This window comes from Chroicocephalus ridibundus, chromosome 1 (genome assembly GCF_963924245.1).
Source record: "Chroicocephalus ridibundus chromosome 1, bChrRid1.1, whole genome shotgun sequence".
Classification (NCBI taxonomy): Eukaryota; Metazoa; Chordata; class Aves; order Charadriiformes; family Laridae; genus Chroicocephalus; species Chroicocephalus ridibundus.
Genome location: NC_086284.1, coordinates 69718605 through 69746164, shown reverse-complemented (window position 1 = coordinate 69746164; position 27560 = coordinate 69718605). Strand labels below are relative to the sequence as shown.

Here is a 27560-nt window from a genome sequence, read left to right as displayed (position 1 = left end):
ACTGTTTTTGTAGCATGGTCAGTAACTGTTTGATTCTGCAGAGAGGAAAACTTTCACCGTCCCCACTGACAAGACTATTGGACCATTCTTGAAATGCGCGCTCCATTTTTATGTCACTTCTTGTGAAAAGTAATCAAACGTGTCATGCCTGTATATCTAGAGAAGCATTGTACTGCTTATTCTTCCCCTGCAAACTGAAAGGTTGGGCTGCAAGTCAACTAAGAGCTGCTGTCTTAGTTATCCTGGAACAGGTTGTCTAGAGAGGTGTTGGAGTGTCCCACCTTGAAGATATTCAAAAGCTGTCTGGACATGGTCCTGGGCAGCCAGCTCTAGGTGGCTCTGCTTGAGCTGGGAGGTTGGACCAGATGACCTCCAGAGGTGCCTGCCAGCCTCAACCATTCTGTGATTCTGTGATTTGTTGAGGAGGTGGATGATGATTTTGTTTCTATCACTTTACATACTGAAAAGAAAAAACTTGAACTTAAATAATCACGGCTCAGCAACCACATGAGATTATTTCAGTGTGATAATTGAGAAGTGATTTTTGAATTTACAGATACTTTGATATTTTCTGATTCTTTCAGTTAAGTGATGTAACTGAGCTGAACAAGAAGTTGGAAGGTCAAGCAAGAAAAGTACAAGCTCGTTTAGAGAATCTACAAGTAAGGTTTGTTTTTACATGTACTTGCTTCCTTTATAGGTAACAAGTGAATTATAATTCATTGTTACATTTTGTTGTAGAGGAAGCATGAATTTTTAATGGTACAGAAGTCTAAGGATATATATCAAGTGGTGCAACAAAATAAACCCGTCAAGCAGGAAAAAATGATGGTAACATCGAAAATTGCTAAGGTAAGAATTGGGCAAAATGAAAGATTCATTCTAAAGACATTAGGCAGTGGAATATTCTCTGTATATCTGCTAGAAATTAGAAAACGTAACTACCAATTTTATTTATTTAATGAGTGAATTAGTTACAGTAAGAAAATATACAGATTTTATTGGGGGAAAACAGGCAGTTAACAAAGAATTAAGCTTGTTGCTAAAAACATCTGTTGGATTTCATATTGTCTATGTGTATAGTGTACATATATATTTTTGTTTATATGGTATGTTTTCCTCTTCCTGTCACATCAACTTTCATCTGTCAAATAAAATTGTAACCTGTTACTGGTTTCTTTTGCTGTGTCGGAGCAAATCTTAAATTCATTCTGGTTGCTGCTACAGTACAGCACTTTTTATGAATAACACCAGCTAAACAGTAGTCAGTCAGAGGTATCAGATAAAGAATTTTAATTTTGTAAGCCAGAGGTGATGGTACTACTTTTATTTTTTTGAGAAATCATCTTTAATGAGGGAAAGAGAATGAAGACAGTGTTCATATGCAATTCCAAACCAATCACCTTGTTTTCCTTAAAATATCTTCTTACATCACGTAATGAAATTCTTTCTGTCTCCATGTTGTTCCATTTAGTAGCAAGTCCTCTGGTAGTATTCTGCCAACATCTCCCAACTAGTAATGATTTTCTCCAGCTAGAGGCCAAACTGTGAAATGGGAAAGAGATATTTACACCATCCTGGTTTAATTATTCTATATCAGATGCCTTAAAACTGTGCTGTCTATATATAGGCAACGTATTTCTCTGTTTACATAGGTTTTAGTGTAATTTGGTTGCAAGTGAAATATAAACAGTATGAGTAGTTATAGCTCCAAGTGAAGAGGAAAACTGTTATTTGAAGGTAGGTGCAAGAAAATTTTTGAAGTCTTTAGAGAACTGTCCGTGCAGCCTGTCTTCAGGTATCTCTGGATATCCTTCATAGAGTATTTCACTGCAATGTAGTGAATGATAGAATGACCATTTCATGAAGTCTTTGTTATTTTTCTAACGGTGCTAGTTACGCAGTTAAATTTTAACAACAGTGGATTGTATGGTCTAGTGTAGAGGTCTAGTGCACTGAAATGAGAATTTTCACATGCAAAGGACATTAAAGATTTGCTTTCTCCTGTAAGTCATTTGGCCAAAATTATAAAATGGAGTGATTCTGTGTGTGAAAATCTTTTTCCAGGCCTTTTATATCCATTTGTCTGAGTACAAAATAAATTATACGCGTATTTTTTCATACCCAGAAGCCATCACAGATAGTACCTGTTCTGCAGTGGGGAGGGGAGTGAGGTGTGAGAGAGAGAAACATTGCAGGGTTCTTTCTGTATCTCTATAAGAAAGCCTGACAACAAATAGCTTAATGAAATAGCTGAATTAATAAGACAGAATAAGAGGAGGAATGTAGATAGCAAGTAAATATTAATGTCACTTCAGATGTTGGGAACCTTGCGTTTGTGCAGCATCAGATGGAGCCCAGAAGGATTTTTCCCAGGGCACGCTGAGCAGGTCCTGTCCGTGGAGACAAGCTCCTCCTTTTTGGTCATTCAAGCTATTATATAGTTCTCTTATAAGAAAACAAACTCTATTCACGAAGGCCATTCACGGGAGAACTTCTTGTTGCCCTTTTGGACAAAGGTATGGCCAGGCAGGAGGTGTGATTACTGGTACCAAGTGGGAGGTGTCTGCAGGCTGATTTTATCCTGCAGCCAAGGGATCTGCGCAGCACAGCATAGGCTGTGCCTACCCAGGTTAACTGTGATGTGCATCTCTGACTCCTCAGTGTACAGTGGTCTCAGGGTCAGGATCACCACATATCACCCTTTGATCCACATACAGTTTACCTTTCCCAAAGATATTATAAGTTACATGTTATATTAATAACATACAGGCTTCTCAAACCCTGGGTACAAGACCCAACAGAGTAGACATGGCCTGTTCAAGATCACTGTTTCATCAAATACAACATTTTTCACAGGCTCCCAATACAGTAACTTACCTCCCAGATTTTATCAGGCATTACTCATCATCCTTTAAATTATGCATAATATTTCAGAACTAATGTACTCTCATATATTTCAGTCTGTTACTGTTTTGGCTTAGAAAAATGGTTAACTTGAAAGCTGAAATATCTGATGTGGATGTATTACAGCTACCATTGAATTCTCAAGTTTATGAGCTCTTAACTTTTCTTATGGATTGGATCTCAGACCAGCACCTCAGCAAAATAAAAATACAAGAAGAAAGAGAGGACAGTCATAAACTTACCCAGACCTCCAAAAAAACCCACACGCAGGAAAAGTGTACAAAGGTAAAGGGGTTTGGATTGTTTGCTTGTGTTAATATGTTTTCTGGATTTTGGGGTTTTTTTAAATGATTTTGAGAATATTGCAGGTCAGCCTGTTTGATACATGCTTTGGATACAGTAATTTAAACAAAACCACTGTTAGTAAGTCAGTATTAATTCCAGCAGTGAAATATAGTAGACAATTTGTCATTTGTAAAGCATACAAATCATTTTTAAGGTAAAGTGTGGTGTTCAGTCTCACCTTGAGAGTTTCAGCGTTTTTTTTCAAGTCACTTCTGTCAGTTCATAATTTGTCTTATGTTTTATGTATAATTCCTTTTTTTTTAAGGAGATGAACATGTCTAATTTAAAAATATTTTGATGCCTATATTAGGTATTAAAGTTCCAATTTATGATTGATGAAAGTTTCTACTCCACTTTTATTGTTTTCTTCTTGGGGATACCAAGGTTTGGAAATCAGTGAGGTGTTCAGAAAATCTTCTCTTACTGTTTTTCTTCATTATTATTAAAGATTTATAGCCATTGGGATTGGATTTACTGAGATTGAGTGGAGATGTATCTCCACTTTTGCATGTAAGCCTCTATAAAATTTAAATCTGTTTATGCATGTAATTCCTGTACTGCATATAAAACCTGTACTGGATCTGCCCAGTGAGTATTTGCATATGTAATCTGTTAAATGCCAAGAGAAAGCTGGGAGTTTTGTTTGGTTTTCACTTACATTTAGCTTATACAGTAGTTTCATATACTGCATGTACTTGTACTTTTGTTTATTTTTACAGCTTTTGCCTATAGCTGCTGAACAACTCCAGTGGATGCCATTTGTGAATCCTAAACTACACATGCCTGTAATTAAGTTTATTTACTGGACTATAAGACAGCTAGACAGTGGTATTCAGGTAAAACAAGCAGTCCTCTTGCTGTATGGTTCTTTTAAAACTAAATTCCCAGAATACATCAGTGTATTTTGTGTTTTAAATGCATATGAAAAGTGGGTGTTTTCAGCTAGAATGTATAAAAGAAATTCTGCTGTCTTTGCAAAACCTAAAATCATAGTGTTTACCACAGACTGATGGCAAATGAAAAAAATAAATTCTTTTTCAAGTTAATTTTAAATTTTGTATTGTGTATCTAAACATAGTTTTCATAACTATGTGATCTCTATTGTGGTGTCAAAGCATCTCAGAAATTGTGTTTTTACATATGCACTAGAAAAGGCGATATTTTTAGGTTCACTTTATGCATGAGACTTGTTGAAATTGATGGAGATGTGTGGCAAAGCAGTGAAGGAATTTTGATTTTTCTGTTCTCTGCTCAGTTGTCTAACCACAAGACATTTCTCTACTTTTCTTGGACTAGAATGCTATAAGAAAATATATAGCAGTATATTTAAGAAAAAAGACAGTAGCTGTATTGTAAAGACTCAGTATAGTGCAGAGCGCTGTCAGTAGTGCTTTTGCTAAAGCAAAAAGGAGGAAACTTGTAAATATCTTGTTTAAATTCAGTAGAATAGTAAGCTGTCAGTTTTAGTGCTAATAAGGAACCATATTTTAAATGAGCCTATTGTGAAGTTCGATTCTGAAGTAATTTTTCTGTATAGCTTATGATGAAAAATCTAATAGATCTTGCCTGTACAGTGCTCTTAAGGTTCATGTTTAGACCTTGATTCTATGAATGCTTTTACAGGATATAACTTCAGGCAACCTTACAAAATAGAGTTGACTGATGTTGACTGGTGTTGACAAGGCACGGTAATGTTGTTCAACTGCTTTTGGAACACAAAGGATCCTATACAGATAAGGATCCAATACATGGTCAAACCATTTGCTATTTAATATTTAATCACTAGGGGAACATTTATGTCTCTGTATAGTATGCAGGATTTTAATGCATTGTAATCTTTACACTAACTGTATGCGGTGTTTGAAACAGCATGCAACAATGACATCAACGATAAGGAGACTTGGCGAAGATATTTTCAAAGGCATAGTAAGTAAGGGAAACCCACACAGTTCTTCTGAACAGGCTACAGAGAGTAAATCAAAATCGGCAGCTTTCTTTAAGAGTTCCTGTATGCCTTTGAGGTTTCTGTCAACTTTAATTGTGCTTAAAACAGTGACACAAGGTAAGTTCTGATTTTTTAAAAATGTATTTATTTATTTCAGTCATGTGGCTGGACAAAAAACATTTCAGTGATACTGTAGCATCTTTATCAGTGAAAAGTGGTTTTGCTACCTTGTGAAGAAAAATATATTGGAAACAAGCATGAATCTCGCTATTATTCATTTCATATTGGAATTTATGTGTTTCTTTTGGTATGATGACTTCTTGTCAGAAATCAACATTTCTAAAGAAGGGGAAAAGAGATGGTAATTCTGTCTAACTGTCACTATAGCAGTGATTGGATTGCCAAGATCTTTACTGCATGGAATGGCACAGCTAGTTACTCTTTTATAAACTGAAATAAGTAGCAGATTTTGAACAGTTCTAGAATTTCACTGTCCTGTTTGAGCTAGTAGGTTGTTTACCTATCCCCTGAAAGGCTAATCAGCTGCAGCGTCAAGTGTTTCTTTTCTGACATAGTTACAACTTTGCTGCATTTATCTCTATAGATAAATCTGATGTTCATAGGTATTTCTGATGTATCTATAGTCACATAGAGAAAGCCAGCTGTGTAGTGGATTATTATTGTTAGAGTTAATTGTGATATATGTCCTGCAATTGCTCTGTCCTTTGGTCTAAGTTTAGTATACAGTTCATGCTTCAGCTCTTAATGTCTGCTGCTCCCCCCTTCTCCTACCAAGTCTGCAAATGGCTACCCGTATTAGCAACACTGAAAAGCGCTACTCTGTGAAGTTGTCAGTTCTTTATATGATTGTCCATTCAGATTTCACTGTTAAATAGACTCATTTACAAAGGCACCAGGTTCTGTTCACGTAAAAATGTTTTAGACTTCTAAGCCACCTCTCTAGCATGAAAAGCGGCCTTTTTATCCAAAATCTTCCAAAATTCCTATGTTGATGTAGTATAGTAACGTACAAGGTCATATCAGGAGATAACACAGCTCTGAAAATAGTGACTTCTGCTTCAGGTTATGACAGGTTACTCCACTTGTGCAGTTTTCAAGATGCTGTGGCAAATTTTCTCAGTGGGACCTTCTTTGAATACAGATACGATCTGAAGAGTGAAACATTTTCTTTAAAGTGATGACAAAGATGGACTGTTTCTTGTGAGCTCATGAGTGTTGAGCACGTTATGAGAAGAGGCGCAAACCCAGATTTATAATACTTTTCCTTCCTTATCCTTTCGACATAGAGATTGGTGTACACTTTTCTGTCAGAACCCAGAGAAGAAAAACCTTAAATCAATCTGATTTATAGAGATATTTTATTTTAAAATTAACTTTGGTTATTTAAACAAATTCTAATTTACATATGAGTTTTTTGAAAACTTCTACATTAGTATTTAATCTGAATTATGCTTGAAGGTTCTTAATTCGTAAATCTGCAGATTTGATGAGTAATTCAAAAGAATGTCTTATTTTGACTTCTGTTATTAGCTTTCTCTTTTGACTTAATTGTTTTAATTCAATAATGGTTTCAATGATTGCTGTGAAGCAATTTTGTTCACCTATGCAAAAGGAGTCCAACAGCATAAAAGCAGCAGAGTTGATAGGTCCTCTCTGAATCCTAAATGCAATATAATTGTCACGTATTATCAAGTTGAACTACTGACTATATAAAGATGTGATTTTTCATGTATTTATTTCTTTGAAAAAAATTGAGCTTAGGAAAAGAAAAATTCAAACATCCTCTTAAACAATATAGTCCAGACAGCCTTCACTGCCTGTTAGGGGGTTACTGTATCATTTTCAGCTCATGCTTTTGCCTTTTATTAACCAAAAAGAATCTGGGGTGTGTGTAAGGGGACATCGTAGGATAAGTGACTCTTTGCTTTCACTGTTGAGTTTTTTTTTCCCGTTTCCACTTTGTTCACAGGATCTTCCCACCTTTCACATTAGCAGATCATGTATAATAGTAGTGTAAAGTAGAATCCTCTACTTAAAACTTATATGATTTTGTGTTGGCAAAGAAATAGGGGAAGTTGGGTCTGCCTCATGGGAGAGGGAGAAGATAAAGGTTTCAAAGTAGACACTACAAGTTAACAAGAATCAGATTGTGTCTGGACAGGATGAGAAAAAAACCTGTGGAAAATATATTTCAAAGAATACAATAACCATTCTGTAGGCTGATTTGTTAACTGCTGCCTTTGGTTATGAAGCCTTTTCTCTTTTCAAGGGAAATAGGGAACAAGAGGTGTTGCAGATCCTTTTTATGGAAGTCAGGCAGAAAACACTAATTATATACCACTAAGAGCAGGCATAAGAGGTGATTACTGCCTACTTGCAGCAACTTAGGAGTAGTGTGGTGCCACGTAACTGGGATTTTCTGCAAGAATAAATTTTGCAAGGGTATCATAAGAATAAATATATCCATAACCCTTTTCCAACTCTTTGTGATACTAACCAATTGTTTTTCCATTTTCAAAGACATTTTAAAAGCACAGATTATTTTGATAGCAAATAATTGTTCAGTGGGGTTACAACTACGAGCAATCTGATTTAACTTCAGAAGTGGTCCTGCCTTGTGCAGGAGGTTGCAGCCTGTATTATTCCATGATTCTATTTTTGCTATCTATTGTTCTCAGAATGGTTGGTGTTAAAATGTCTTTACCAGTAACACATCTCCTCTGCTAGTAACACAAAGAGATAGAGACAGTTTACAGAGATGTTAATTTTCAAGGTAATCCTGAAAAACCATGCCAGAGTGTCAGAATTAGATGGCACCTGATTTTTTTCTGTCTCTTGCATGAAATACGTTATGAATTTGGGGCCATTTCTTAGGAAGCAGAAATCCACATCACAAAATTCCTGCAGTCTCCGGCATTCTGATTGATGCTAATCAGGGATGGCAAAGATTTTAAGTCCATACATAATGAACAATGTTCTTGTTAATGGAATTCATCCTTCTGGATTAAATGGTTAAGCAGATTAGTATGTCTTTATGCTTAACTGACCTGTGCAGTATTTATATTGTAACTATTTACAGTAAACACAGGATTTAAACATGGTGGAAGACCACCCTGACATCATTAATGAACATATATAGTATTTTAGCTGTTGGAGGAAACTATTTCAGTCAAGATATTTTGATGAGGTGTGATAATTCCTCTAAAATTGAGGCGCACATTTCTAGAAATGTTTGATGAAAACGAGGCAAAAGAATTGCAATACAAAAATCAGTTATTGCAGAGTTATTGCATGTATGCTGTTAATTAGAATGAATCAGGTTAGCTTCTCATGGTAGTTTTTTACTGCTGACTTCTATAACATGGAACATACACCCTGTTGTTAAACATATCTCAAATGTCACCTTGTGTGAATTTTGATCGCTCTGACCACATGGCACCGATGATGTAGTGATAAGGTAGCACGTTTGGTTTGAACAGATATCCTGTTTCATTCAAACTGCCAGTATCCAGCAGAGGGCACTGTAGTTAAATGTATGCTACAGGATAAATTGTTTGCTTACACTTCTTTTCTGTGCTCCAGCTGATCAATGCAATGCCAAGATACTGAGAAAGATATGACATCAGGAAATTAAGAAAATTAGGTTGTTCCACTTAATCTACATTCTTTGTATAATTTAGTGCGCCCCATAATGAAGGAGTACATAAAATGTATGCACTGAAACTTAAGTACAGCTTTTTATAGAAAGGAATGGGAGTAGTTGCTCTCATGAAAGTAATTTCTCTTATTCAGACAAATCAGCCCTTAGCTCCTTTAATAGAGGTTTCCCAGATGTTGAAACCAACACTGTCTCAAACTATACAAGCTTTTAATTTCTTTCCTCTTAAGCAAAATGTTAAAGGGCTTTATATCTGTAAGTGTATTTTTCTTCAACATACGAGTTGTAGTTAGACCTTTTCTCCACTCACAACAATTTGTTAAGGAATAAAAACAGGCAGAGGCTGTCTTTAAATAAAAATAAAATTTAATATATTCAGCCATTTAACTTTTAAGTATACATCTGCAACAGTAACTCTCAGGATAGCTATTAACATATTGGTTAATGGAGCTATGATTGTAGAAGTTTTATTGCCTGTATTCTGATATCTTTCAGTGGATTACCTGGCTCAAGCGTTTGATTCCCTTCGCGTAGACTTGAAGACAGATGAAGGGAAGGCCTTATTTGTGGAATACCAAAGCGTACCTGTTGTATTAAGTCACTTAAAAATATCCAGTAGAGGTCTGCTTCCCAGTGCTCTTGATGGATTACTTCAGATGACCACAGAATCTGGTAAATTTATATAATTAAAAAAAAATAAAAACATAAAATCATGTTGAAAACAGGTGAGGTATGCACAAATACAACATAAAAATAACATGATTCTTCTGTATAAATAATCTAATCTAGTATTAGCATTCGTTTGTGTCATGTAGGTTCATTAGAGACATAAAATGTATTTCTGAATTGTCTGTCTCTTTGAGTTATCTTTTCTTGTTACTTTCTTATTTATTGGCGTGAATTTTTCTGTTGATGTTTTTCTTTGAAGTCAGGCTGTGCCTAGGAAGCCATATCATGAAAAAACTGCCAGCAGGTGGAGATAAAAAACAGGCTTTATCAAAATTCTTTTTCTAGTTTGAATGAACAGCTCATCCCCAGTCATTTTTCACTTTCTAATAATTGGAAATGACATTTCTAGAAGAGATGGTGGTTTTACTGGATTTTACTGTGGTGAGATGGTCATATTTTGCTGACTTTTACTGTGCTGTGGCCCTGTAAAAGGGTTAATAATCTCATCTGTCGCCGCACTTTTCCGAGTGATACAGGCTAAGAATCAGTTGATAACCAACTGGATGAACATGAAAGTAGTAAGGCATTCCAGTGCCATGTTGAATAAACCTTGTGACTGTTTTTTGTAAAAGAAAAGAATCACTCACTGCCCTTTAGAATAGAAAAGGGGAAGGGGCTGCTGCTATTTTTGAAAGTTATATTGTTTTTTGGGGAGTATTTTCTTACCATGCATTGTAGTAGTAAAAATAGAAAGCATATTTGACTCGGGATGGAACAGCATTGAGTTAAAAGCCATTTTGTAGCGAGGTGTCAGAAAGATTTAACTGAAGTTTTATTCTTCCTTACAGACTCTTTTTCTGACCATGTAGTTAGTGTAATCTTACAGGAAAGCGTTCTTCCTAATAGTCATAACTATGATTGGTAAAGTGATTATGAGAGAGATAGTTGTACATACAAAAGTAACCTAAGCAAGGTGGATGGTTTCTGGTATTACTTTGAGTGGTGCCAGTAACGGTACATCATCTGTTATCTAGCAGTAGTCGTTCTGATACGCTAAATGCCCACAGTTTGAAGAATAATGGAGGTATGTTGTGAGAGACTCGTTTTGCTTTGTTGCTTCTCAGAGAAGATGTGTATTTGTGAAATCAGGGAAGGAGAAGCTATCTTTAATTGAATTGACATTTAATTGAGAATTTCTTTCTTGGCAACTGGATATAAATCTTTTTGCAGAGCCTTTCTTTTTGGTAGAATAAATTGCCAATACACAAGTTATAAACATGTTCTGCTCTTTTCTAATATATAGTTAGTGTTTTGCAAGAAAATATTAACAATGAGAGGTAGTATTGTTGATGGTAAATGGTATTTTCATTCCTTTGTAAGTTTCCTATTAAAAAGCCATTAAAAGATAAACTGGAAGGCAGCAATGGATATTCAGGTCTCTCTGTGTTAGATTAAAACAGGAATTTATGTTTGATTTTAAAGCTATATTGATGTGCAGCCTTAAATAGGAAGTCATAGGCCATATGGTAAAATATGGAATTACATTGCACAAAAAGACAGCATTTGAGCAACAGTAGGCAAAGTGTAGGCTTTTTTTTTTTCCTGTAAGATATGCAATCCTAGGTATTCTTTCAACGACCTGCAATAATTTTCTGGCTCTGTAGGAGTATTTGAATATTTTTGTTTAAAAATATTACCTTTAGAGATGAAGTGATTAGAAATTAAGTTGGAAAAAAAGCCAGTGCTTTATTTTTTTGCAGATATTCTTATTCTAAGCACCTTAGAAAAAATTTAATTTTTCTAAGTTTTAAATTTTTGGTGAAGTATTTTTACAGATTCAGATTTTAGTTGTCTGGACTGAGAAATGTGAATCAGATATGAAATAACTACTATGTTGCACTATTCCCTGTCACTGCATGTACCTTTTGTTATAGTAAGAAATAAATTCTAATGGTTCTGTACGGTCCAAATCTGTCTGAGGTCTTCATGTAGGTTCCCTTCTGGGGAAGAAATTATCATCCTCATGTTCCAGAAATGAAACCTAGATTTCCCTCATATATTAAGCTGTATATGAAGAAAGTACCTGCTGTTCTAAGATGGATATTTCTGTGCTTTGATAGAAATTATAGCAAGAGAGTCGGCAGTACGGCTTAAGCCCCTTGACTGATTTTGGTGTGCATGTTCTCATATTTTAGATCAGTATCATTGCTTTTGGCTTCATAGTATACCTTGTTCAATGGGTCCAGGATCCAAGTTGCCATGGCAAGTTCATACAACGTTGACAGCACTGATACGGCATTCAGTTATTGAAGACATGATGTCAAATACAACAGTTGAGGCATTGGTATCATCTGTTTTCTATCTGTGTACAAGACCTAAATTAAAATTAATAGTCTTACTGCTGTGCATCTTACTGGCACACAGCCTTTCAAGCACTCTCTCTCCATTTCTATTCAGGAGTTTCACACCAAAAATATAGGAGAGTCTTGACACCACCATTTCAATGCGAAATGGTGGGGGACTGAAAGGTAACATTCTTCAGTATTTTCTTTATTTGTCCACCTATGATGTCATTATTATATGCTTGTCAGTCCTGGCCAGCTGAGGATATGCATTTGTACGCAGTATCTTCTACTGTTCTGATTGTTGCTTGTTAGATCTTTTTTTCACAAGGAAAAGAAGGATCAGCAGGCAGAGGTGGAGGAATAATTAATTCTAGAGTGATTTAGTTGTCTGAGAAAGCTTGCTAGATCATAACGTGGTCCAGAGGATGGCTTCAGGGCATTTCAAAACCTGAAAAAATGCATGAAAAAGGACAGTAAATCAGGATTTGTTTGGTGAGATCTGCTGTCATTTTGTAAATGTCTGTTGACACTCACCATGTGTTTCTGGCAAGGCAAGACTAACTTTATTAAGGTTGTCTATTATAACAGGTTGTCTATTTATAAAAAGACTCCCACAGAGTGGTGGGAAGAAGTAAAATCTATATGGTGAGACGCGGCTGGTAGCCAAAATCCTTGTATGCAATGTGCCTGCACATGTTTTTAGATGTTTGGGCACATCCATGCCCTTAAGACTGTGGCTGATGAAGATAACTATCAGGGTTGGAGTTCAAGCCATTAAAAATACTTAATTTAAACATTAGTTCAAAGGCTAATGAAACTCTTCGCTCATTAAGAAGTTGGAGCTTCTGTTTTCAGTGAGCTTATGCATTCCAGTCTGAAGGAAGAAGCAGATGATGTTTTTTTGCACTGCACAACTCAGTTTTGTGAGGTACAAAGGAAGAAGCATAGGTTACTAGACCAAATGACCCCTACCCAACTTCTAGTGACAGACTTTCTTTCAGGAAACCTGACTTAGAATCCCCAGGTCTAATGAGAGCAAGAAGGTGTGAGCAGTGGATATTACAGATAGTTTCACTGAACTTGTGCTCTTACATTACCTTTTCCATCCATACCATCATGACAAGGTACTGTAAAATCAACATCTGGATGTTCACTTAGATGACAGAAGAGCAGAAAATGTAACCTTAGTAATCAGGGATTAGGCATTTCATTCCTACTCCAAAGACAAAAGGCTTATTTTGACCCCCTTTGTGTCAAGAGGTCTATACGTTTGCATTCTTAGTGGTAAAACCATTTGTCATCATTTTCTCATTAGAGCCACAAGATGGGCTATCAACCTTCGAAGTGTTCTTTCTGGTTCATCTCTTAGTATTACTTCAGATTCCAGGTTGGAACATTTTCAGTCACTAATAGGATCAGGGTTTACTCTTTAATCTTTTTGATTCCAAGTTAGGGAGAGCTTACCATACTCCACAGGAATGATGCCGGTCTAGTAGATCTCATATACTAGCTGCAAGTAGTATATATATAGTATAAACTATAAATAAAATTATGCCTGAAGTCCACAACTTTATGAAAAGTTTGTCTGAGTTGATCTGTGTTCTGTACAAGAGTTGATAACACCAGTGTACCTGTCCAGCTAGGCCATAGAAGCACAGTGGTCTTAACACCACAGGAATTCTGTGAAGAAATGATTAAGACTTTCGGTACCCTTGGTAAGTTTATTTGTGTATGTTTCTTGAAACCTAGGTACATCATCATAGCATACAAAGCTCCAGAGCCCACATTATAGTACACGACACAGTCGCATTATTTCTTGGAAGGATTCAGGTTTATGTGTGTTTATCAAATTGGGATCTCAAATTGCATACATGGCATCAGACTACATTATGTTTTAGGTATCAGAGCTTGGATACTATTCCAGCTGCACAGCATTTCCCAGACATCAGTGAGTTTTCATGCCATTGTATAATTCTGAATTATGGTACCAGCCAAAAATAATCTCACCATTTTGTCCCAATCATTAAATGTTTTTGGAATTGTAACAGTATGTCACAGATACAGAAAAAAAAAATAAATATATATATATGCATGCCAATCTTGTTTGCCTCACCTCTTTTATAAAAATGTTAAAGCCTAGGAAGGAGGGTAAAATGTTATACTGATTACTGTTCTTGTAATATACAAAAACATTCATAGTTGGAACAAATGCTGACTTCTGAATGTCAGGGGTGAAAAAAGTTGAGGTTAGTTTCGGCCAGCTCCTCAGGGCGTAAGAGTGAGAGGAGCTGCTACAGATGTTATGCAGTAATTTCTGAGAGTTTGCTTTGTGTCAAGAGAACTTCAGTTTCAGCTTACTTTCAAGCTGTAATAGTTTTTTTTTCCCTCATCCTCCAGTGCTTATGTGGATTCTTTTCACTACTTTTACTGTTACTACATTTGAGGAAAGAAACTTTGCAACTAAGTGAAATCCTTATCTAACCATTTGCTTTCTCTTTGCAAATGCTCGCTTCATTTAACCTACGCTAGAAACTTGATAAGTACCTGAAATTAAGGTGTAAGTATTTGTAAGGGTAAGTCTAGTCGATTTAGTCTGCTGTCTTCACTGGAAGTTATTACTTCTAAATTGTTTGCTTCTAAATTCCACAGTTGGGAGAGTTAACAGCTTGTTATGAACCCGACGGTAGAAAATTAACTCAACAAAGTATTTTGCCCCTTTTCTTTTACTACATTCTGCTAATATTTTTGTCTAATGATGTCTGTAATGGTGCATAAATTGCTACATTTCAACCTGTTCAGTCTTCTGTTTTAAATGTACTTTCCAATACCTGATATGTGTGAACGCAGCACCAAAGCAGTGGTTTAGCTATACTTTCAACATAGCTATCTCATCAATGCTGGTTTTCTGTCATGGCTAGATGGGATGAGTGCCAGATCAGGTGTATGCTTTTCAGTCTTTCATTTGGCTCTCCGTAACCATTACCAGATTTTCAATCCATGTTTGTTTTCTGGAAGATGCCCATCTTTCCTTTGCTGCAGAGATTGACTGATAAAAGCAGAATCAAGGGAGAAAGTCCCGCAGTCTTTTTTTAATGGTGGTGGTGCTTTGCTTGAATCCGGGGCTTCAGATGGGTGCCATAAAATTCAGTTTGATCCTTCTTTTGGTCTTTGAAACTAGTGAGTGGTCTATAAAGTCATCTTTCTCGCTTCCCCTTGAGTAAAAGGGGAAGAGAGATATTCCTGATGATTTGACAGGGAAGAAAGATTTCAGTACCAAGGTTTCCTTACCTTAGTTAAGGAAAGCAGGCTACTGAGCCATGATGTTTGGTTTTTAGTCCCATGTCTAAACTATGAACCTGTCTGAAGATAGAACAAATCCTTCTCTGGTAGTATTATCACAAAAAATAGATTTAATATCTCGATAAACTCTGAATGTGCTCAGTGAGAAATTTCCACAAATGCAATGCTCTGACCATCTTTGAAATTTTGAGACCAAAATGTATTAACTGCTAGATACTGTTATGTTTCAGTTTAGTTGAATAGCTTATAATGTATTTATTCCTTAACAAAGCTCTTACAAATTCCCATTTAAATTACTATTAAAATGAATGTTTAATAATTGAAGTAAAAGTTACTTTTTATCATCCAGATTGTTATAGAATAACACCAGTGGCTTCCAGGGCATCTTCATACCCCAAAGTTCTTTCCCTATGATGACAAATTTATTTTCACAACAGATCGTGTTTCTAGGACAGTAGTTGCAACACACCGTTCAAGAGAATTCCTGGATGCCAGATATGAAATGTTTTCTGGAAACAATCTAGTAATAAGTAGCATGACCTCAGCAAGAAAATTTGTTCTGTGGGTGTTGAAGGACATCACATCATTAGTATTAAATCACGCTGTAGCTGAATACTTGTCATATACAATCTTGTTAAATACCGTTGTTCCTGTCTTCTCACTTCTTACGGAGCTTACTGTGTTTTTTTACCTGTGAATCAGTTAAAAGGGTTCCAAAGGATGTGGTGATTTTACAGTCACCTATCAAAAATACTATTGTTGAACTGTAGTCTTGATTCATGCTTGATTTGAGATCTGCTATTAGCAGAGAGCTGCCTGTCTCAGTTTCACCCTTTGCACTTTTACACAAAGACAGCATACATCTTAAATTCCTCCCGCAGTGATAGCTGACTTCTGTCACATAGATTAGTAGGTTCCCCTTTCCCAACCTTATGTTCATTCAAGGAAATCAAAACTTACTTGCGCATTAGACATTACAAAGCACTGGGCTTTGCTTTAAATAAAGCTTACATTTACTTTGTCTTCAAGCTTATTTCTGTTTTACGGAGAGACTATTTTGCATTAGTGTGTGCCTGTTCACAAATTGAAATGAGTGCATATTGAAAAAAAAAAAAGCTCTAAATGACTCTTATGCTTACTGTAAGTTAAGGCACATTCTGGTCAGGCCTAAGTATGATTTCTTAACCATATTAACATCACTTAAGATTTTTAGTAACTGCAAAAGTGAGCTGTGTTTACAGGTTCACTGAACCTTACTTCTGATTTGGTTTTTTTTGTGTCCAGATTTACTCATCTCACATGGGAAGTTAATCATGCCTGTGAAGATAAAAAGATTCAGTTTACAAGTAAATAATCACAACTTCTTACTGTGGAGACAATCTTTTTATCTGGGCTGCCTATACACACACTCCGTCTCTTCCTTGGAGTTGGAATGTTTCCATAGCCAATGCTGGGCATTCCACAATTCACACTGTTCTACAGGTACTTCTAAAAGTTGATTGTTAGAATCTGTCAAGGAAACCCAAACCCGCTCCTTTATTTTTCTCTTGAGTCTTAGCATTTCGAGACTTTAAAGACTACAAGCAGCATATTATCTTTACCTGGTAGCCGTTCGCAGGATTGAAAGTTTTCAAATGAGCTTATTCTGCAGTACTGAAAGGGTAAAAATGTCAAGTCTGCAAATACCATCCTAAGGTAGGATTCCCACTCACCTGTGTGAAAGGCAGATATGAAATTATCCTGAGGAACTGTGTTTGAAGCTATAGCGAAAGGAATGATTTACAGCTTATGTGGGATAAACATTGAAATACAAGTCATTTAAAAGGAAATCCTTCCTCTATTATTCTTTCTTACCTTTGTAATTTTTTTATTCATTCTTCTGAAAACAGTGAATAATTATGCTGGATTAATAGATGTTTTAGTTTAATATTTTAACCACAGATAAGTATCTCTAACTCTGTTAAATGCAGCCTATGATAATGTTAGGACCAACCTGTATACTTGCTGAAAGCAAGCAAGTACACCAAAAGTTTGCACACTTTTTGATAATTAATTGCAAGCTTAGTTTGAGTACTTTGATTTTGATGAAATACATGTTTACAGGATTTAAAAATGAATGCAGTAAATGGAATAATGTCATTTGATTTCTACGAAGTAACATTAGCCTTCTCTCTAATAAGAAAAAATGTTCTTGTCATTGTTTTCTTCTTATTCTAGTAACAGTTGTGTAATGCTTAGCCATTCTGAATTTTGGAGCCCTGTCTCATCCGCTCTAAAGTAAGAAATAAAAGGGACTATTAAATATAAACTCAAGTAGAGCCAAGTAGCCACTTTGTTAATTCAGGGTAATACTGTACTTTGTAAGCAGCATACCACTTTGAAGGTACATGTGAATGCTAACTTTTTTAAAGTATTTGATGTAAAAAGCAGTTGTTTATATCAGTACTTGGATATACACATCCCTTTTCAAGTCAATTTAATTTATCAAATCTTTAGAACATTAAAGTTTATTCAAGTAGGATCTTGTTTGCTCATAGTTACTAAACTTGCATTTTTTTATCAACAGTTTACAGTTTTGTAATTTTCCATAAAACTATTTCATTTCAAGCAATTAAAGTATGATTTAAGTAGAAAAAATATCTTCTAATGCATATTTTTTAAATTTTGCATTTGACTAGCAGAACTACTGTATGTATTAGCTGGCTTTTTTCTGTAACTTTCAAGGTGAATTTAGAGCAATGCCATAATCAAAATAATTTCATAAAGAAGGGCTTTCTTTGGAAGTAGATAATACAATTTCTGCAGTTTGAGTAACGTGTATGAATTGTCAGAGTTCAGACATTATTTACTTGCGTACATGCAATCTGAAGTTACAGAATTACAGGTCATGCCAGGTTAGTTCATTTATCTAAAGGCTTCCTTATTTGGGTTTGACATTGTGTTTGAAATACTGTGCTTAGTTCTGAGCTGGTTATTACAGGAGTGGAGATATGGGAGCAGGGGAAACAAGGCAGGCAAGCTCCAACAGAAAGTGTTGGAACAAAGTGCCTTTAGGTGTCCTCTGTAAGAGAGAGTTGTGATTCCTTCATGATTCTGGTAGTTCATTTGGCTTTTTCTGGTTTCTTGAAGAACGTTTCCCATAATAATACATAGCTTCAATTTGCAGTGCTGTCTAGGTTATTTGTAAAATGGTGTTTTTCTCTCTCTCAGGCCTCATTAGAATCAGTCTTTAATGGTTAACCATGTTGGTTGCTCATAGACATACTGAGTTCAATTAGCACACCAAAAGTTTTCATCCTCTGATGTTTCTAATCAGTGGTTTTCCAGGAAAAATTTTTGTTGTTTGTTAGCGTATTGTCTTTACGCTTCTGCTATTCTAGTAAGGAAGGTAATTCTGTTTTTCATGTATTTTATACCTGTTGCCTTCTAAATGGGCAGTTCCAGCATGGAATTTTATTAGACTGCTCCTGTTTTCATGCCACAGTCATTAATAAATACACTAAATAAGCACGGTTGCAAAAATCAGTATTTAAAACTAAAGTTCACTTTTCAAGGCAAAATGTTTTGCTTTGCTTTTAACCAGTTCCTTACACTATATACCTTCCAGTCCTTCTACTAACCCCCATCTTCTCCAGTATAGTATCACATATTGTTTTACTAAATGCTGTTGAAGTCTAGCTGAGTTATAACTGCTGTGGCATTCCTTTACCAAACAAAAGTATCTGACTGCTCTGACACAACATACCTGCAGTTCCTGTACACATACTTACAGATAAAACTATAGTACACTTGATTTAATTTTTCAACAATTGTTTAACTCTTCCATCGTAAAATTGAGGCAACATTTCTTTCAGAATCCTGAAGTCTGTTCTGGTGTCCCTGACTAAAGGAGTCTTTTGGAATTACAAGTTTGGGGGATTTTTTTTGTGTCCCTTTAATCAAGTTAGAGTTCTGTCATGAAAACCAGCATATTAACCAAGGGGTGCACCCAAAAGACTAAAATACCATTAGCTTCTATCCCATCTTTCTTGTGCTGACCACAGATGACCTCAATACCTCTTTTTTTGTCCTATTTTTTACTTAAATGGCTGGGAGAACTTTTTTTTCTTAACAAGATCTGACTTAACGTGACTTTTCATACTATCCTTTCTATTATAAAAATAGTTTCTGACCGCCAAGGCTTTCTTTTCTAATCTTTTTTCTTTTCTTTGTAGCATCTCTTCCAAGCATCTCTTGTGACATAAGTATTCCTGCTAATTTTTTAACCTTTTCTATTATAAATTTTTTTTGGTGGGTGTAACATTCACTTGACATTTGAGAATGACATTGGTCTCCCATACGTCTTGTCTCATGTCTGTCTGAATGTCTCGTGCATCCTAGGAAACTGAAGAGCAATTTGGGTCACATTGGGTGACCAGCTGAATTTGCCACTTGGGCTCTCTTCGCTCAGGGTCACCTGTGTAGGCATCAACGCTTGAGGTGCCTTATGTTGACTGGAATCTTGCCCTGCCTCCACTGTGCTTTAACCACTGGCACTTAACAGCCCTGGCTGTCGATTACAGGAGAAAAAGTTAAATTCAGCAAATGGTTCAAGTCTTACAGGTGACTGTATTACACACAATTGGCTATTAGTAACATGTAAGTGATATTACTGTTTCATTTTAAGTGTTCCTGCTCTGGTGCATAGTTAGTTAATTTTTGCGTTCGTCAGCTTTTCCACACTAGTAGACAGTGCTGTGTCACTCACTTGCATTGCTTTCACCTGTTCTCTGTTCTCCCGGCAGATCCTCATGCAATTAGAAATGAGGCAAAACTAATAGTTAATTTGTTAAAACATGAACTTAAAGTTGGCATTCCTGACAGTCTTCATTTTCTGAGATGGCATAGCTTTAGGTGTAAAACAGAATTTTCTGGATAACTATAGCTGGTGAGACTTTATGCTGTGAGTGACTGATTACTTTGAGGGTAAATTTCAGATGAATTCTGTCAACAATGATAAATTGCTCATTGTTCATTGCACTCTACCAATCAAGTTAAGCTAATGCAACTACAACATGCTGCAATTTTAAAGAATACCAGTGGAGGCTTCTGCAGATCATTTTAAATTGTGCCAAAGTCCTGTCAGAATTGATTGCAATTTAGTTTTTTCCAAAATAGTTAATAAAAACAAAACCTGTGTAAATCTAAACTACCAACATATTTTAAAATGTGAAGCTTATATTTTTTTAGTTCATCATCTAGACATGCATTTAAATTTTATGCTTGTTTTGTACACTTTCTGATTACTTAGAATATATTCTGCAAAAGCTTATCTGAAGCAGCGTACAAAAAGTCTATTTAAATGTGTGCCTTTATCAGTTTGCTTTCACGAAGTTGAACTTTGCGAAACTTTAGAAGTTTTTTCCACTTTGGTGCTTCTGTTTTATAATAAAAATCTTTCTGTCTTAAAAGTAATGCATATCTTTTATGTTGGTTTGTAAACTTCACAGTCAAAACATTCTTACAGTACATATATGTGTGTGTGCATTTGTTGTTGTTTTTTTTTAATTAACTATTTTAAAGGAACCAGTAAGAACAAGGCAGCAAAGAAATGTCCAGGTCAGTTGAATATGGTACTTGTTTACCCCTGCAGAAAAGGAATGTAAAGCATTTTATGGCTACTTAAGGATATTTATAGGAATAAATTGTAGGACCGCCCTCTTTATCTCATCAGTCTTGTTACCTTCAGATCTCTTATGAATCAGAGTTCAGCTGAGCCTGAAGTCATGTTAAATGAGAGGTTTCTAAAGCTATTTGTTGTTTCAACAGGCAATAGAAAAGAAGAAAAACTCTTCTTCTCAATTTACTTCTTGATTGTCACTGTTCTCGCACATTTATTTACACTTTTCTCTTCTTACCTTTCTCATAAACATCTTCGGTAAGTAAGAGATACTGATCGAGTTTTTGTTGTTAAAACAGACTTCATCAGTGGTGCTGTGCAGATTGATAGGACTGTTTCTGTTTCTTGGGAATAGGCAGTCATTTGTAGGAACTCTAGCAAATTGTAGAAGAATCTCTATGAAGTTGTAGTTTATAAGTGATAACATAATTTTTAGTCTTAGATTTTTCTTGCTTTACAGAAGGCTATCTCTTTTTGCTATCTGTATAGCAATTTTTGCTTCAAACACTCAATGGATAGAAATCTTTTGATAGAAAGTGCTCTTAAGATGGTAGGATTGTATTCATTGGGCTTTGCTTATTTGCTGTTTCTGTTTGTAGTTTTGTTACCTCTTCTCATGGGTTTTAACAAGTTAGACTCATTAGAGCATGATACCATCGTAGTGGAAGTGAATTTTGAGTTAATTATTTTTTCCGGGTTTAATACACTGCTGTGTGTATCTAATAACTTCAAAGTTCTGTCGTAGAGAACAGCGTCTCAATAGAGAGTGATGAATCTTGAGTGTTTGTCAGTCACGTATCCCTAAATTTAGTACATACTATGAACACATCTAAGGAATTTCTGCTTGCTATAATTGACAGATAGCCCTGAGTTTTTGACGTCACAATTTCTGAAAAATATTACCTTCTACAACAAAAGTAGAGAAATATTAAAAGAATATTAAAAGACGCCAAGGGCAGAATGCAGTCAATAGTGACTTCTCTTGTTGGATTCTGACAAATTTGTTCAGTTCTGTTACCTGTTGAGTTGTACGTTAGAATAATCCCAGACTAGAATAATCTCTAATTTTCCTTAGAGAATGTATTCTTCTCATCTTTTTCTTTTATTTTTTCTTTTATTTTTTCTTTTAGTGAAATCAGCATTCTACTGGTCCCTTGTGATATGTGACAAAAATAGCACTTTCAGGTCAATCAAGCATATCTGGTAAATGGTTTCTTTATATGTATCTATTTTATATAAATATATATTTATGCACGCATACAAAATGTATTTCTTCAGCGTGAACCTTATTTTTCATCTTAAGGAGGCTGTGCCCTTTTCTTTGTTCCTTTTAGGAATTGTCTTGTAGCTTCTAATCTTCAGTTCAATTGCTTTTAATGTGTTGTGGTATCTGCTGGTCTATAGAAATGCAGCCATAGTTAACTCTTCCAGTATCCATGACGTTTTTCCTGTCTTAGAAGCTGTCAATGGTACTTAATACATCGCTTCAATTATAGTATTCTATCCTTAATTGAAGACCATAAGCTAAAATAAAATGAGAAATAGTATCTTTACTGACAGACAATAAAAATATATATGTACTTATTTTTTACTATAGTTTTTACTGATTACTGCTTGCATTTCTACTTTACTTTCATTCTAGTTTTATATTTATTGCTGTTACAGTTTGGAGACAGCAAATTGTAACTGGAAATAGTAGTACAAGTGAGAGGAGAATATGCATAAAACTGTAGGTGGATTGAATATGGTAGACAGAATGCAAGAAACATGGAAGTAGAAGTACACATAAAAAGAAGTTAATTTATAACCATTTACTGCTGGATAATGTATGTCTCCTGGAATAATTATTGCTTTGTGTTGCTTTGGGTAAAGAACAGAGGACGCTTCAGCTGTGTGCAAACCACAAAACATTTGCCTCCCTTTCCAAACTTCATAGTATATCAGTTGTCATCTTGCTTTTTATTGCTGCAAGGCTGTCCCCTTGCTACTGAAGTCCATCATCCTGCATCTGTATAGTTTCCATCCGCACATTCTGTTGCATATTTTGGGGATTCTGGCTGTTGAATCCAGCCTTTCAACTCAATTCTGCCGAAAGCACCTCCACTGAAAAGAGCGGAAAGATATCATGTAGCCATAGCTTCTCTGATCTGTGCTAAAGGCATTTGCTGTTTCTCCATCTCTTCATCTGACGGTGTAAACCAGTAAAGGCCCACAAATCTTGTTGACTTCACTGTATAGTATAATGCGTGGTAAGATGTTCTCAGCACCGGGGAGGGAGGGGGGACAGGACAGGCGACACTGGGTCATTTGTTGGTGTAGCCAAATGATATGCCACTGTTTTGCAAAAAATACAGTTTTTGAAAGATCATCGTCCTAACAGTAAGGTGTAGGAATTACGGGGTCCTTGTTGAATATTCAGTATAAATGCCCAGCTCTGAGAAAATTAGTTACTTAGGCTCTCAAGCTGGTTTTAGTCGATTTTTTTTTTTTTAAGCCCTATTCCAAACAGTTTTCTATAGCATTTCTTCTGACTTTGTATCAGTAAGCCTCCTGAAATAAATTAAAACCTTGAATTCACTCCAAGGCTACTTGTTATATTTAATAAACTGTGTGTCCTTGGACAAGGAAAGGGAAAATTTTGACCAGAAGATATATCTAGTTCTCTTTGAACCGATAAAAGCATCTTGACATCCTGTTTATAAATTATAGTATGTGAAGAATTTTTTTAATGTCTGTGCTTATTAGTTTGTGGTGTAATTTGCATATTGTAGTTTCTTGTTAAGCAGAATAAATATTTTTAACATTATGTAAACATTAGAATATTTTCCTCACATCTGTATTCTTCTAATGCAAATGCCCTATGCTATATGAAAGACTATTCATTTTTTTAAAAAATCAATTGTTACTTATTTTCCTTGGTTTTGCTATAAATTAATCTGTAATTATTAAAAATAAAAAAAAAAAGAAGAACAAAGAAAGAGATAACAAGGGAATAGATTTAACTTTATTCTGAAGTGGTTAGATTTTGGGGAAAGGGATAGAGGGAAATGTTATACAATGTGACTTAAAAATTCATCCACTCTTCTAAGGGAGTTTTGTTGGTATTAAAGCGTTCTTACTCAGCTCTTACTGTTACCTCTCAATTATTCTTTTGCTTGGCTTGAAACAGAGTACAGTGATGATATTCTGATAATGAAAGGCTGTCAGGCATCACATTAGCTTCTACGTGTACTATCCCTGTCCATGTGATTTGCAGCGATTTCCTTGTGAGTCTTTTTACATGGCTTACTCTTCCCCTCACATGATCAAAAGGAAGGAACCATGATAAGTGAGCATTGAATAAACAGGTTCAAGATAAGAATTTTTATTTGAGTTTAAAATTGTTCTGTTTTCTGTTTTCCTTTGTTCTCAAGGGCATAGGCCTTGATTTAATACATGGGTTGGTAATGTCAGAACTCTTAGGAACTTGCATTTTTTCAGTTCCTGGTTTTACCCAAGTTTTGCATCATATGCCCAGCATGAACTGAATTATTTCATTTTTCTAATAGTTGCACAACACGAGACACTTAAAGCCCTCTAAAGGTATGAATAGCTATTTTACTTTTCACTGCACAGAGCACTCTGATACAGTTTTTTAATTATTTTCTTTTACAGATTCCTTACAGCCTTTCCTGGAAGCCTGCAGTAACGAATCCTTCTTCCGTACTTGCTCTGTATTGCTTCGAAGTTCTAAGCTAGATATTCAGATTTTGGAAAAGCTCTGTGCTATACTGCAAAAACTCTCCAGAATAAAGTAATCCTTTACTACCATTACTCTGTTAGTTATTATTAGATCAGCAAACTTGGAGATCCTTCTCCTTTTTCCTTCTCCTTTTTCAAAAACTCATCTCTATGTTGCTGTTTATTTGCTCTACCATAGACAATGCTGGACTCTGTTAGCAATTAAATTTAAACTGTTTGTCTCACGTATGCGTGAGACAAGACTCTCAATTTGCTTATAAATGTAGTTCAATTTACAGAATGCAAACTAAAAAAAAAAAAAAACCCCACACCAAAAAACCTAGGCTAAAGAGCAATTATTCCTTATGTATGCAGATGACAAGAATCCTTAGAAGAGAACCCTTCTTTTCTTTCCTCTCGACCTTCACTTTTACTCAGGTACATGGTAATAATCTCCTTTGAAAACGGAGCCTCATCTGTGACTTGCATTCAAGTTTCATTAGTTTTCATTTCCTTCAAAACCAAAATTTTAAGTCTTGAGCCATTTAAGCCCTTTTGTGAATGTTAATCTTTATAAAATATGTTCTTCTTGCTTATTGGCTGTTAGTTTATTGTAACAAAGGTCTTCATCGTATCAGTGGTAATGTGCTGATGAGCTCCATTGGTGCATTACTTCATGGGATTGTTTCATTTATATAAGCAGGTATCTAAACTGAACCATTTTGTACATTAAAGTTGTTGATGAAACCGAGGTTTTCATTTGACTTTATTAGGAATAAAATTGAACTCTAGGGGAAAAAAAGAAGTGTTCCTGTAAAATAATCTAATACAAATCATAACTTACATTGGAAATATACTAAAAGTAAAATTTGCTCAGAAATCCTAATTATTTAAAATTTTTTATTTATTGGTTCTGGAATCCTGTTTCACATTACTGAAACCCTGCTATAGCCTTTCCTTGAGCTTTCATTATACTACATGTAAATACCACTTACTCAAGTCAAATGATAGTTTTTGGTGATTTTTGCCAAGATTTTTCTCACCATGCATTGATAACCTTCTGCTTAGAGATGTTAGATGCAACAAAGAAGAATTATATGAAACTCCCAATATAATGCATGTTTTTCTTCATTAAAAAAAAAAATTCTGTGGAATCTTTAGTGTTTAGATGAAAACTCTCAATTTTCAATTGACAGTTATTTTATGTAAAATCTTTTGCAGAAGCAATAAGAAGATGTTTGAATTGTTTGCTCTTCACCAAATGATCCAGGAACTACATAGGACTACAAATCCAGATCATGCTTTCCTCTGTATAAACCTCAATTCAATTCTGTTGAATTTGGGATTGTCAAGGAGTAACTCTGTTACTTCCAGTCTAAGCACAAGTCACTAGCACTATCTTTCAATCTAATTATTGTTCTGTATAATTTACACCAGCTGCCTATGTTACTTGAATTTTGGATATTTTCTTTTACTGTTTTCTATAAATAAATTAAGCAGAACCTCAGTACTGTATAAGTTACTCTGTATCATGTGGAATCTCATTGATCTTCATTCATAAACAGGAAAATGAAAAATTGTGTAATATGCTAAATGGCTTTCTTCAATACTTTTAAAAGAAGTGAAATAATGCTGCTGTTCTAAATGACTCATGCAATCTAAGGAATTGGATCCCTTGAGTAAGCAGAAATGCCAGCTTTTCCTAATAGGTATGGATCTTAGTTACCTTTCATTCTTCAGAGAGTTTTATAAATTCATTTATTTATTTTATGGTTGATAAGTAACAGACAGGTATCTTATCAAATTATCTTTTGAGATAATTAGTTTTAATGATTAAAACCAGATTTTGATTTAACGTAACTGTGTTGAATGAGAAATTTTTTTTGTTGTTTTGATTTCAGAATGTCTTAATGTTTATTTGATCTTTTCCTGTATTTATGTAACATTTTGTATTTTATCCTGCTTTGTATGAACTTCTAGTGTAACTTTGGGTTGTATCATCTCTAGAAAAGTAAATAAAAACATTTCTTAAAATCCCTGCCAATAGTAATCCCTAATGTAAAATTATTATATTTTATTGTTTCTGCTGTGTTTTATATTAATTTGCAATACAATCCTCATTTGGTCTCTTAGTACCCACGTTTCTTTTCTGAGTATGATGAATATCTTTTTTTGTCTGCCCACAGTTCAGCGTTCAGAAGTTCTTACACATAGCAAATAGGATTCTTTTTAAAAATTCAACTTAAACTTCCGTTTCTGGTTTGTACTCTAAGTACTGAAACTCTCTAATTGTAAAATTGAAACTGCAGTTAAAATTTAAAGATCTGCTGTTAGTCTCTGACTAACACTGGCAGTCAGTATAAAACTTTGGAGAGGTTTACTTCCCCTTTTTTTTCTTAGTTTTCCATTGTATTTTTTACCAGAAGTCTTTGAACTGAGTCTTTGAAGTCGAATTCTAACTGCAAATATTTTTCTAGCAATTTGACTTATATTTCTGACAAGCTTTCCTATATGAAAGGAGTCTACACCAACTTTGGCACCAAGTATGTCTGGAAGAGAGAGCAAGCAGTCTGTACTCTTTGGGCAGGAAACCAGTTCTAGGTAATTTTTAAATAACACTAATCATAGCTAAAAGCTTTTGCTGACAATGGATTGTGTTTTGGAATAAGTATTTCTTCATCCGTAGTTTCGTTTTTCTGTCATATTTACCATCAGTGCAAAAGCTTGCATATACCTTTGGCTGGAGACAAAATCCTCTTATTTAGGAAGTGTGTTCACAGTCCTCACGTGCTGCTCCCTCTGCTTGGTCATTAAAAATACTAGAAAATTAATGACCAAAACAAGCTGCAGAAAGTTTTTAGGAAAAACTTTCCACAGGAAAGTTGATTGTGCTCTTGGCTTTCGGCCTTCACCCCTCTTGTTTGGTAGGTTAACAATCTTCCTTGTGGTACCAATTTAACACAATGTGATTTAACACAAAATTCTAATAAT

At 35.1% G+C, this 27560-nt stretch overlaps 1 protein-coding gene across 2 annotated transcripts in view; it reads left to right on the top strand.

Moving 5' to 3' along the window:
- Positions 1–26470, top strand: part of CCDC138 (coiled-coil domain containing 138) — a 38547-nt gene extending 12077 nt beyond the window's left edge. The window contains exons 8-16 of one of the 2 annotated variants that reach the window (XR_010071572.1): positions 585–662; positions 742–852; positions 3034–3192; positions 3972–4088; positions 5122–5314; positions 9372–9548; positions 24504–24642; positions 24945–25007; positions 25791–25912. Coding sequence is in view for 1 of the 2 variants with exons in the window: in XM_063338557.1 (XP_063194627.1) it covers positions 585–662; positions 742–852; positions 3034–3192; positions 3972–4088; positions 5122–5314; positions 9372–9548; positions 24504–24642; positions 25791–25962 (1146 nt within the window). In the remaining variant the exon portion in view is untranslated. Of the gene's footprint in view, positions 1–584; positions 663–741; positions 853–3033; positions 3193–3971; positions 4089–5121; positions 5315–9371; positions 9549–24503; positions 24643–24944; positions 25008–25790 lie in introns of both variants that reach the window. The other variant, XM_063338557.1, reaches the window with a different exon arrangement.
- The last annotated feature ends 1090 nt before the right edge of the window (positions 26471–27560 follow it).